Genomic DNA, 14,111 nt, shown 5'->3' with positions numbered 1-14,111 from the left:
AAAACCTTGTGACCTCTCTAGAGGCCATACTTTTCAATGGATCTTCATGAAAGTTATTCAGAATGTTCACCTTGATGATATCTAGGTCAAGTTCGAAACTTGGTCACGTGCCATCAAAAACTAGGTCAGTAGGTCAAATAATAGAAAAACATTGTGACCTCTCTAGAGGCCATATTTTTCATGGGATCTGTATGAAAGTTGGTCAGAATGTTCATCTTGATGATATCTAGGTCAAGTTCGAAACTGGGTCAACTGCGGTCAAAAACTAGGTCAGTAGGTCTAAAAATAGAAAAACCTTGTGACCTCTCTAGAGGCCATACTTGTGAATGGATCTTCATGAAAATTGGTCAGAATGCTCACCTTGATGATATCTAGGTCAAGTTTGAAACTGGGTCACATGCCATCAATAACTAGGTCAGTAGGTCAAATAACAAAAAAACCTTGTGACCTCTCTAGAGGCCATATTTTTAAATGGATCTTCATGAATTTAAGACAGAATGTTCACCTTGATGATATCTAGGTCTTGTTTGAAACTTGGTCACGTGTTTTTAATAACTAGGTCAGTAGGTCAAATAACAAAAAAGCTTTGTGACCTCTCTAGAGGCTATATTTTTCATGGGATCTATATGAAAATTGGTCTGAATGTTCTTCTTGATGATATCTAGGTCAGGTTTGAAAGTGGGTCAACTGCAGTCAAAAACTAGGTCAGTAGGGCTAAAAATAGAAAAACCTTGTGACCTCTCTAGAGGCCATACTTTTGAATGGATCTTCATGAAAATTGGTCAGAATGTTCACCTTGATGATATCTAGGTCAGTTTTGAAACTGAGTCACATGCCGTCAATAACTAGGTCAGTAGGTCAAATAATAAAAAATCTTGTGACCTCTCTAGAGGCCATATTTTTCAGTGGATCTTCATGAAAATTGGTTAGAATTTTATCTAGGTCAGTTTCAACACTGGGTTACATGAGCTCAAAAACTAGGTCACAATGTCAAATAATAGAAAAAATCATACTCCGTTTAAAACTGGGTCATGTGGGGACAGGTGAGCGATTCAGGGCCATCATGGTCCTCTTGTTATATATATAATCTTGCTTTGTTTATGTTGTTTCAAGTAAAACTGGAATCATGCAGTATTGATCCAGATAACTTTTGAATGGATATATTTTACTTTCTTTTCAGTTTATGGAGGTTGTTAGTAAAGTGGAAAACCATTGTTCACTGGATGAGTTATTGGAAACGTTTAATGACCAAGGCCGTTCAGACTACATTGTTGTGTATTTGAGGTAAGAAATATGCAGAGCAGGTACACACATACTTTGCCTTTCTTATCTTTTGACTTTTCAATATGGAAAACCTGGTTATTTTATTGGTGGTGTTGTTACATGGTGGGTGTATGGTAAAGGTAAAGGTCTTGTTTATCCCCCCACCAAAGGTGAAGGGGATATTAGAAATGCTCTCCGTCCGTGCGTGCGTCCGTCCGTGCGTCCGCAACGATCTTTGTCCGGAGCATAACTCCAAAAGTACTTGAGGGATTTTCTTCAAACTTCATACACTGATAGAACACATTGGGAGGAAGTGCAGTGTGCAAGAACAATAACTCTACCTTGCCTATTTTTTGAGTTATTCCCCTTTATCTTATTTTCTTAAAAAATTTTGTCCGGAGCATAACTCCAAAAGTACTGGAGGGATTTTCTTCAAACTTCATACACTGATAGAACACATTGGGAGGAAGTGCAGTGTGCAAGAACAATAACTCTACCTTGCCTATTTTTTGAGTTATTCCCCTTTATCATATTTTCTTAAAAAAATTTGTCCGGAGCATATCTTCTTCATGCATGGAGGGATTTTGATATATCTTGGCACAAATGTTTACCACCACGAGGCAGAGTGTCCTACGCAAGAACCAGGTCCCTAGGTCTACGGTCAAGGTCACACTTAGAGGTCAAAGGATACAAGAATAAAAACCTTGTCCGGAGCATTTCTTCTTCATGCATTGAGGGATTTTGATATAACTTGGCACAAATGTTCACCACCACGAGACTGAGTGTCATGCGCAAGATCCAGGTCACTAGGCCTAAGGTCAAGGTCACACTTAGAGGCCAAAGGTCAGATACAAGAATGACTTTGTCCGAAGCATTTCTTCTTCATGCATGGAGGGATTTTGATGTAACTTGGCACAATTATACACCATCATGAGACGAAGTGTCATGCGCAGTTCCCTTCTTTAGAATTACTTCCCTTTGTTGTTACTTTAAATAGCTTTTATTGTAACTTTTTCATTACTAGTCGTAGGGAAAAATCGAGACCACTTTCCTGTAGTACAACAAACATGCTAAATCCAATTTTGAGGTGTATTTTGACCAGTCTCTTCCTGATAAAGATTTTTGTGTGGACTTGCAATTTTTTTTTTTTTTTTTTTTTTTTAAAGATGAACTTCCCTTAGTTGTTACTATAAATAACTTATATTGTAACATTTTTATAATTGACCCTAGGGAAAAAACAAGACCACTTTTCTGTGGTACAGCATAGATGTTACTCTCCAGTTTTAGGTGTATTTTATTAATTTTATTATATATAAGGTATCTCTACCTAGTAAGGAGTTTTTTTGTGGACTTTAAAAAACAAAAGACTTACAATGATTACTAAACAACCACAAAATTAACATTCCATTTGCAAATACAGCTGCTGGAGTAAAGAAATTTGCTTTGACGGGCATATATTGTGACATTCTGGCACTCTTGTTCCCTGTTAGCTTTCCATTCCTTCTTTTTACAGTAGCCATATAGAAAAACATCATAGCTATACTCTTCATGAAAACTAATAAAATTTAGCAGTAAACCACCTCACTACTGACTTATTCTTTCTTCCACATCTTAAAACCCCTGATGCGGACCACATCCTTCAATTATGATATGCCCGGTGGGGGGATTAGCCATGTCTGACATGGCTCTTGTTTATTATAGTGTCACCCCTACTTATGAGACATCTTTATTGTGCGTACCAATTATCTCCCAACATCTACCACTATGCCAGGTGCCAGGCAGATGAAAGTCGGTAACCATTCATTTAACTAGGTTGCGGCTCATGAACCGGCCTCTTCGGAGTCCCGTGACATACATCCCCCGGACGAACACTCCCTGTGGGGCTCGAACCTTCGACCTCCTGATCCCGAGGCGGACGCCTTAACCATTGAGCCACGGTGACCAGTATGTATGAGTGGGTGGCTTCAAAATGTCATGCCTTTTCATTTACTTTAGTTTGGTGTACTTGTTCGATTGGATTGAAACTTCACACACTTTACTGTGATGCCCTGATTTGCAGTGCTCAGGTATCATATCTGTATTTAACTCTTTGTGTCCTCAAAAATTTATGGGGGCACTTGGACTTTCGCATGTTCTACGTCCATCTGTCCATTTGTCAATAAATGTTTCTGCTTGACTGTCGGTAGAGGTTGAAAAGTTTTTGAACAACTGGATTTTAACTACATGTAAGGTAATATTCCTGCTTCTGGAACAACAATTCGAATAGTCAAGCATTGACTGTCTTACGGACAGCTCTTACTTTTCACAATATCTTATATATGCATACACAGTAAAACTCAATTATGAGGAATTCTTCGATGCCACATGAAGTAATTATTTTATCTGAGGTATTCTGTAACCATACAGCAAACATATTTCACTATATATGAATTGTATAAATAACAACTGACATAAAGTGAACTGGACTGCGGAAATGGTCATTTGAACCACTGACGATGTGTTTAATTTTGGTGTTATCAATAAATAATTTCATATTATTTTTTTTTCATTGGTTTACTTCTTTTCATTCCTATTTAGCATAGAACCTTTACCTCAATAGCTGCCCTCAAGGGAACTAACTGCTTTGATAAACTTGCACTTGTATTCAGATGATTATCTCTCTTATAAAATCCTAGGTTGGTACTCTATCGCACAATGACAATGAGAGTTGACAACATATTTTCTCACCTACTGTAATATGCTAGATATATAGATGTTTACATAAAAGATTACATTAAATTTTATTGAAAAGATTCACATACATGAATTGATCATAAAATAAATGTAATTTTAGCACAGTGCTGTATTGTATTACCAAGTGTCATTGAACCTTGAAATTATGAAAAAGTTGTCCCTTAAAACTGAGTTTTTACTAGATTGTTGTTCGTAACTAAATGCCCTGCTCATTCTCATTTGCAATCTTACTGGTTATCAGTATATCATATCCTCATTTCTTTTTAATTTTCCATGTATTTACTATTTCAGATTATTGGTGTCTGGATACCTACAAAAGGAAGCAGATTTCTTTGGTAGTTTCCTTGAAGGGGGCAGAACCATGAAAGAATTCTGTAACCAGGTAACTTTTTACAGACAGATGTTGGCAGATTCACTTTGCATTTAATCATGAACTATCTGCATACTACTTCTGTATAAAGTTACTGATATTATTTGATGTATCAATAACAAGTTTATTGTGTAAGCTGGTTTTCATAATTACTGATTAATGAATGCCTAGAACTGAAGCAAAGTGTACAAGTTATAGTGGCCAGTGTTCATCAACATTTTAATACTAAAATTAACTTTTTGTTCTATATTTCCATATCTTGTACAGATTTTATTGACATTTGACATACTAAAAAAAAATCTGTGCAAGGTTTCAGCAATATAGATTTATTACAAATGAATTTCGTCTTTATTTATCACTAGGAAGTGGAACCAATGGGTAAAGAGTCGGACCACATTCACATCATAGCTCTGACATCGAGTCTTGGAGTTCCTGTGAGAGTTGAGTACATGGATAGAGCAGGAACGGAGAAGTGTAATCACCATGATTTTCCTGAAGATTCCACACCATTGATAACACTGCTGTATCGTCCTGGACACTATGATATACTCTACTCCTGATGTTTACCATCGTCAAGTCTCACTGCATATGTGTCGTTATTTAAAGCTCTAAAGCATAGACAGAGTGGTTAAGATTTAATGTATAAAAGTTTGTGTTGTGTTAGAGCAGTAAGGAATAGTATATCTATATATGTGTGACCTTGATAGCCTTCTAAAGGAGAATACAATAACATGTAAACAGATATTAGTGTATAACTTTCAGTTTGCCAGTAAGTATACAAAATTTATTGAAAGGTCACAGGTTGTTACCAGTTTTTGTGTAGTCACATTACATGTTTATTATAAACAGCAGTTTAAGTACACACAAACTTTTAAAGTACTTATCTCAGTGCTAAAGTCTGAATTCATAACTTAGTCCTGTAAAATATTGCTACTTGCTGGACTGTGTCAATAGAAATATAAAGTTTACTAGACATTAAATGTCTTGCATTCATGTATCATCTGTTAGAAAAGTAAATATGCATTTTTCGAACTGTTGAGAGAAACCTCTGTTCAAGTTAGGATTGGTGAAAATAGTGACTTGCAATGTTATTTACTTTGAGCAAGGAACTTGGGTTAGGGTTAGGGTTAGGATTTTTCAAAGTCAAAACAACAAATATTTGAAAGTTGAAATTTCAGTACATTGTGCATGTATAAGCTGTTGCTGTCTGAGGATGTAGAAAATCACATTGTAGGTAGGAGTTATTCAGTGAGTACTGATTATTAATAGTATCTCTTTAGGACGAATCCGTCTTTTATAATACACTTCTTTGAATTCAAGGTCAGCGACAGCAAAGTGCTTATGATATCAACATTGAAAACCCTTTTCCTTTCTGTTTGGGGTATTACCAGCACTTGTTTCTGAAAAAAAAACATCCAGTTTGCTTGCAGGTTTTGTTGACTCTGTCCTTCAGCCAGCACAGTGCTGTTTTCAGAGGCACCAGTACTGAGCTTTATAGAACAAACCTTTTTTATACATCCACGGAATGGGCTATATTATGGAAATATCCGTGGCGGCAGGCGGCCACAAAATTTATTTTCACAGACATATGCAGAGTTTGTATCCAGTGTTCACCAAACTTTGTCACAAAGTTTATGTGCATAATATACTGACCAAGATTAATAATCAGGTGCATCCTTCAAAACTCACATGAGTTAAAGCCCTTACTAAAAATTGTGAAAATGATATAATGTTCTTTCTTTGTAATGAAGTAATGCTCTGTCTTTTACTAGTATAATTGTTTTTCTTTGTAATGACAAAACAGTCTTTCTATGTAGTGACATGATGGTCTTTCTTTCTAATGACTTTCTTTGTAATTATGTAACGGTCTCTCTTTGAAATAATATTCTGGTCTTTCTTTTTATTTTAATGATGTAATTGTCTTTTATTGTAATTATAGAATGGTCATTTTGTAATGACATAATGGTCTTTGTTTTAATGTAATGTTCGATGGTTGCAATGTCATAATGGTCTTTCATATTAATGAAGTAATGGTCTAAGACTTTCTTTTTAGTGATGTGTTGGACTTCCTTTGTTATAATGTAATGGTCATTCATTTTTATGCCATAATGGTCTTTCTTTGTAATGACGTAATTGGCCTTCTTTGTAAATTGGTAAAATATTGAATGATTCAGAAAGCAGCAACGTGTTTTTGTTCAAATTATAGGGTTAAAGTGAAATTTCAGTTTTCTATACCAGATTTATATGGAATGAAAGGTATGTATGGTAATACATGTGTGTTCATCAGTAAATCACTTAAAGTTCATGTGACATTACAGCAGTGTTCCTAAATCATTGTCTCAATCATTTGTTTTGTCAGAAAACTTGACTTTGTTAGAAGCAAAGTGTATAGATGATGCAGGTCAACTTTCATAACTGTTTGCATGTATTTAATGCTTACATTGTATCTCGCTTTGTTTAATAAAGATGTGAAGAAAAAAAAAACAGAAGAAAAATGTCTATTTACATCAATAAAGTTTACTGTATTATTAGTGCTTGTTCAGGTTTCTAGCTCAATCATTTTACAAGCAAAGCTGTTGCACTTAATCATTTGCATTCAGGTTTGGTATCTTTATTATCCCCCACTGATGAAATCGGGAGGGGGGTATTGAAATGGCGTTGTCCGTCAGCAGCCATTTCTCAGTAACTAGCAGGTAGAATTTCATGAAACTTGAAATAAACATGAACCACATACTGCGATGATGCCTGTCTAAGTTTTTAGCTCACCTGTCACATAGTGACAAGGTGAGCTTTTGTGATCACCCTTCGTCCGTCGTCCGTCGTCAGTCCGTGCGTGCGTGCGTCAACAATTTCGTGTCTGCACGATAGTGGTTTCGTTTATGATTTTATTTTAACCAAACTTGCACACAACTTGTATCACCATAAGATCTCGGTTCCTTTCTTGAACTGGCCAGATCCCATTATGGGTTCCAGAGTTATGGCCCCTGAAAGGGCCAAAATTAGCTATTTTGACCTTGTCTGCACAATAGCAGCTTCATTTATGATTTGATTTTTACCAAACTGGCACACAACTTGTATCACCATAAGATCTTGGTTCCTTTCTTGAACTGGCCAGATTCCATTATGGGTTCCAGAGTTATGGCCCCTGAAAAGGCCAGAATTAGCTATTTTGACCTTGTCTGCACAATAGCAGCTTTATTTATGATTTGAATTTAATCAAACTTGCACACAACTTGTGTCACCATAAGATCTCGCTTCCTTTCTTGAACCGGCCAGATCCCTTAATGGGTTCCAAAGTTATGGCCCCTGAAAGGGCCAAAATTAGCTATTTTGGCCTTGTCTGCACAATAGCAGCTTCATTTATGATTTGATTTTAACCAAACTTGCACACAACTTGTATCTCCACAAGGTCTTGATTCCTGTTTTGAACTGGCCAGATTCCTTCATGGGTTCCAGAGTTATGGCCCCTTAATAGGTCCAGAATTTGCTATTTTGGCTTTTGCAGCCATATAGAGACTTCATTTATGGTTTTATTTGATACAAACTTCCAAAATATCTTCAACAACAATAAATCTTGGATTCCATGGCAAATCAGATACAGTCGTAGGTTCCAGAGTTATTTTGATTACCTCCCCTGATTGTAATCAAAATGGATTTATATCAGTAAGTACTTATAGGACTTATTTGAAATTTCATTATTGTCATTAGTTGGACTGAGCCAATCAGGGTAGATAACTATGGACTGATTTTATGTCAAATAACCTCCCTTTATTTCAAATTAAAATGGGTATATCTCCGTAACTAATGAAGATACTGATCTGAAATTTCATTTATGTCAACAGATTTATTTGGCAGATCCTTCTTTTGTTCACTTACAATAAATTTTTTTTAATTACTTCCCTTTTACGTTACTATAAATAGCTTATTTTTAGTAACTTTTTTATTATTGGCTGTAGGGAAAAACCGAGACCACTTTCCTGTGGTACAACATGGATGGTACCTCCAATTTTTAGGCGTATTTTGACATATCTGTACCTTGTAAGAATTTTTTTTTTTTTTGGTTAAATTTCTTCCCTTTGTTGTTCCTGTCCTTTGGACTTAGATATTTTTTCTGAGGACGTTCTTGTCCTCAAGTGCAATGATAACAGGTGAGCGATATAGGGCCATCATGGCCCTCTTGTTTTTTGATTGGTCTATTTCCCTTGGAGTTATTGCCCTTTATTTACTGAAAAATGTCAGTCCGCAGCCACTTCTCAGTAACTAGCAGGTAGAATTTCATAAAACTTGAAATAAAGATGAACCAACATACTGCGATGATGCCCGTCAATTTTTTTTTTGGATTGGTCAATTTCCCTTAGAGTTATTGCCCTTGATTTAATGAAAAATGTCCGTCCGCAGCCATTTCTCAGTAACAAGCTGGTAGAATTTCATGAAACTTGAAATAAATATGAACCGACATGCTTCGATGATTCTTGCACACCGGACTCGCGTTTCTGGTGATTTTACCCATGCCGGCAAAACCCATCTGGCACCCCCCATGCCAGATGACATTCGCGCTGTTAATGACAACTAGTGGTTCATGCACTGATAATATATTGTTTATGTAAAAATACGAAAAAAGCAGGTACCTTGATAGTTTCTCTCCGTATCTTATAGTATATTTCTCGATTCAAAATACGTTAGTTTACAATAAGAACATAACGTTACGCTACAAACGATAAAACTAAAGTGGAACTTTGTTATTGTGCGTAACGCAAAACGTCATGATGTCACTTCTGTTTAAGGACTTTAATTTCCCGCGCTCTACCATAAGAAAGAGTGCTACAAAGTATTTCTACCTGTTATTTGTAAAATACGGTATGCAAGAAAAATAATCTGCCAGAATAAAATGCTAACATGTATACGATATGCAAGAAAAAATATCAGTCATGTGTTTACGAATCGGATGGAAATGTCCATCCCTCGGCCACCTGCGCATGGGCGGTAATTTGGCAAGCCTCATTACCGCCCAATGCGCAGGCGCCCTCCGGACGGATATTTCTATCTGATTCGTAAACACATGACAGATATTATTATGTCAGTCATTTTTTTTTTTTGATTGGTCAATTTTCCATAGAGTTGTTGCAACCAACCAATTGGTAGAATTTCATTTAACTTCTTTCATTCTTTTCCATGAACATTTATTATAAACATGTGAAGTTTTGTACCCACACCTGGTCACCACCTTGCCTTTGTCACCCCCCCCTCCCCCCCCCCCCCCCCACACACACAAAAAAAAAAACTTTAAAAAAAAAATTGTTCAAACCTTCCATGAAAATTCATTAGCATGCAAAGTTATACCGTTCCCCCCACCTCGCTCTCCACTCAGTCTTGCCCACCACCCCGATCATGCATCCCCATTCCCCACCCCATTTTTTTTTTTTTTTTTTTTTTTTTTCATTTTTAATTTTCCATTAATATTTATAATAAACGTGGAATTTTGTACCCTCACCTGGTCACCCCAGCTGCATCCCCCCCCCCCTTAAAAAAAAGGCATTCATTTTCTGTTAAAATGATTTTGACTAATGAAATTATTTGTTTCTTAGTAACATTCTTAAATTTTTGCCAGATAAATTTTTTTTGCCATTCCTCACCTCAAGCTCTTTCGGCGGGGGATACCAGTTCATCGAATTTGCTTGTGGTTGCTGTTTTCTCAGTTACCACAACTTGTCAAGTGGGAATGCATTGGACCTTCACATACTTGATCACTTTGGTAAGCCAAATGCATAAAGACCTTATTTTCCTAGCAAACATGAATCTTACTTAGAATTCATACAACCACTAGATGTTGATCCAGTTTGGTCATGGGCAAGATTGCTGCAGTATAGTTAGAGTTATGGTCCTTGAATTAGTAAGAAATAGTCCTATTTCATATTGTAAAGACCATTGTAAATGACACAGTTTTATCAGTGTTGTTGGAAATTTATTGAGAATGAATTTGGCCACATTGTTGTTGATCAAATTGAATAATGGGCAAAATTGTTCCTTCATCACTAGAGTTACGGCCCTTTTTTATTTGGTATTGTTCTTTTTAACATTATTAAGACATTAGAATCTACATTCCATGAGCAATGTTCATAAAACTTACAAGATTATATTTACAGCTGCAAAATCTAACTGCAGTTCAATATGTGGATAGATTACTCCAGTAATAGAAAAAGGTTTTCTCTTAAAGAATGTTTATGAAATCGGATGAGAAATTGGGTCATCACGGGTCAATAAGGTAATTAGGGCAAATCGTAGTAAAAGCTTGTTAACACTCCAGACATCATTTTTCTACTCAATTTTACATGGAGAAGTATGAGAATGTATGTTTGTATGAAAGCAAGGTCAAGTTTAAACTTGTAATGTGTCAAGAAAAATGTTAAGAGAGAGGTCACATGTTCCTTTTGATCTGCATGAGCTTTGGTCACAATCTTTGTCTAAAAGAAATAAGGTGAAGTGTCTGGGGTCAAAATCTAGGCTACCAGGTCAAGTAGTAGAGTTTGTTAACATTCCAAAGACAGTTTTTCTACCTAATCTATATGAAACCGAATGAGAATGTTCGTCTTAAAGAAACCCATATCAAGCTCAAATTATAGAAAAACTTTATTATGAAACTTTCCGCAAAATATTTTATAAACACTTTGTTTCATAACCGATTGTTTTATAAACACTTAGTTTCATAACCGATTGAACAACAGTACATTAAACTTAGTATTTAGCATGCAGATCTCAAAGATTTGTTTCTTCCCAACATGTATTCTAAAGCATTCAGTGTCAAGTGAGTGACATTGGGTGTCTTCATGATCCTCTGAAATTGTGGCTTTGGTTTTATGCCATTGTTTAATTCAGGCAAGAAGATTGATGGGACCACCAGAGAAAACATTGTAATATCAGTTTATTCTCTCTGTAATAGCATTAAGTCTGTGCACTATCCAATGCTATACAGGAAGCATGAAAATTTGTCTAAACCAAATAAGACAATACTGCCTTTAAGAAAAAAAACACATATTCTGTTAGATTATTGTCTGTCCTTCCGAAGAAGGAGGGGTATATTGTTTTGCAGATGTCGGTCGGTCGGCATGTAGACCAACCAGTTTCCGGATGATATCTCAAGAATGCTTGGGCCTAGGATCATGAAAGTTGATAGGTCATAACCAGCAGATGACGCCTATCCCCCTCCACGCTCTAACCTCTTCGACGAAGGAGGGTTATATTGTTTTGCAGATGTCTGTCGGTCGGTATGTAGACCAATCTGTTTCCGGATGATAACTCAAGAATGCTTGGGCCTAGAATCATGAAAGTTGATAGGGAGATTGGTCATAACCAACAGAACAGCTAAATGGTTTCTGGATGATAACTCAAGAACGCATGGGCCTAGGATCATGAAAGTTTATATGGTGGTCGGTCATGACCAGCAGATGACCCGTATTGATTTTGAGGTCAGTAGGCCAAAAGTCAAGGTCACAGTGGCCCGGAACAGTTAAACCATTTCAGAACAATAACTTGAGAAGGCTTGGGCCTGGGATCACAAAACTTAATAGGGAAGTTGATCATGACCAGCAGATGACTTCTATTTTGTTTTAAGGTCAAAGGTCAAGGTCACATTTACCCAGAACAGTAGAACTTCTGTGTACAGTGACCAAAAAATTTCTGTTCCCTGTGCAATTACTGAATGCATCAAGGGGGCATTTCGTGTTCTACAAGCTCTTGTTTGTTAAATTCTTTCATATCTGTGCTACTTCTCCCAATCACAGATTGGAATTTCACCAAACTTGACAGGAGTTACCACTGCCAAGTTCAGTTATGTTTGTCGTTGGAATGTTATAGTTCAGTTATTTTCCCTGGAGTTATGACCCTCAGTTTGAGGCATTTTATAATTTCTGCTTGGTAAGTGGTGGGAGACGTGTTTTTATTTCGTGAAAAAACAACCTCTATTTTTCTATTGTTTTCCACATTTTTAAGCACCTATTTTACTAACTCGCGGGTGTTTGTAGATATGTCCTAAAAGCACAAAACTTTCCATATAATGTGTTAAATGTAACCTTGGGAAATATAATGTTTGAATGAAATAAAACATAATAAAAATAATAAATTGATAGAATAATAATATAATGTTATAATGGTAACAACAAAAAATCTGCACATACAGTGTATCCCTATGTATCCTATGTAATCAGGATACAAACAAGAGCTGTCGGAGGACAGCAACGCTCGACTATTCAACAGCCTTGTCAATTGAATGAATACAAAAGTTGAAAAAGGGGCATAATTTTGTAAAATGCAAAGTAGAGGTATTGAACCTCTGTACTGCATGTCATATCATGACAATGAACAAGTGTGTGAAGTTTTAATCCTGTCCAATTTGTGGATACTGAGATACCAGCTTACATACAAAAACTTAACAAACAAGAGGACCATAATGGTCCTGAACCGCTCACCTCTTCCCACATGACCCAGTTTTGAGTATGACGTCGTTTTTTTTATAATTTGACATAGTGACCTAGTTTTTGAGCTCATGTGACCCAGTTCTGAACTTGACCTAGATATTATCGAGATAAAAATTCTGACCAATTTTCATTAAAATCCATTGAAAAATATGGTCTCTAGAGAGGTCACAAGGTTTTTCTATTATTTGACCTATTGACCTAGTTTTCGAAGGTACGTGACCCTGTTTTGAATTTTACCTAGATGTCATCAAGGTGAACATTCTGATCAATTTTTATGGAGATCCATTCACAAGTATGGCCTCTAGAGAGGTCACAAGGTTTTTCTATTTTTAGACCTACTGACCTAGTTTTTGACCGCACAGGACCCTGTTTCGAACTTGACCTAGATATCATCAAGATGAACATTCAGACCAACTTTCATACAGATCCCATGAAAAATATGGCCTTTAAAGAGGTCACAAGGTTTTTCTATTATTTGACCTATTGACCTAGTTTTTGATGGCACGTGACCCACTTTCGAACTTGACCTAGATATCATCAAGATGAACATTCAGACCAACTTTCATACAGATCCCATGAAAAATATGGCCTCTAGAGAGGTCACAAGGTTTTTCTATTATTTGACCTACTGACCTAGATTTTGACGGCACGTGACCCAGTTTCGAACTTGACCTAGATATCATCAAGATGAACATTCTGATCAATTTTCATGAAGATCTTGTGAAGTAGATGGCCTCTAGAGAGGTCACAAGGTTTTTCTATTTTTAGACCTACTGACCTAGTTTTTGACCGCACGTGATCCAGTTTCGAACTTGACCTAGATATCATCAAGATGAACATTTAGACCAACTTTCATACAGACCCCATGAAAAATATGGCCTTTAGAGAGGTCACAAGGTTTTTCTATTATTTGACCTACTGACCTAGATTTTGATTTCACGTGACCCAGTTTCGAACTTGACCTAGATATCATCAAGGCGAACGTTCTGACCAATTTTCATGAAGATCTTTTGAAATATATGGCCTCTAGCGAGGTCACAAGGTTTTTCTATTTTTAGACCTACTGACCTAGTTTTTGATGGCACGTGACCCAGTTTCGAACTTGACCTAGATATCATCAAGATGAACATTCTGATCAATTTTCATGAAGATCTTGTGAAATATATGGCCTCTAGAGAGGTCACAAGGTTTTTCTATTTTTAGACCTACTGACCTAGCTTTTGAAGGCACATGACCCAGTTTCGAACTTGACCTAGATATCATCAAGATAAAGA

General features: G+C 36.4%; 1 protein-coding gene across 1 annotated transcript in view; it reads left to right on the top strand.

The window, feature by feature from the left end:
* The window catches only part of LOC123545145 (ubiquitin thioesterase OTUB1-like), a 43,153-nt gene extending 36,256 nt beyond the window's left edge, over positions 1 to 6,897 (top strand). The window contains exons 6-8 of the mRNA XM_045331456.2: positions 1,181 to 1,284; positions 4,288 to 4,378; positions 4,729 to 6,897. Coding sequence (XP_045187391.1) covers positions 1,181 to 1,284; positions 4,288 to 4,378; positions 4,729 to 4,926 — 393 coding nt within the window. The 3' untranslated portion in view covers positions 4,927 to 6,897. The remainder of the gene's footprint in view (positions 1 to 1,180; positions 1,285 to 4,287; positions 4,379 to 4,728) is intronic.
* Positions 6,898 to 14,111: the final 7,214 nt, after the last annotated feature.

The sequence above is a fragment of the Mercenaria mercenaria genome, chromosome 1, assembly GCF_021730395.1.
Source record: "Mercenaria mercenaria strain notata chromosome 1, MADL_Memer_1, whole genome shotgun sequence".
NCBI lineage: Eukaryota > Metazoa > Mollusca > Bivalvia > Venerida > Veneridae > Mercenaria > Mercenaria mercenaria.
The sequence above is the reverse complement of the archived record's forward strand: the minus strand, read 5'-3'. Positions and strand labels throughout refer to the sequence as shown.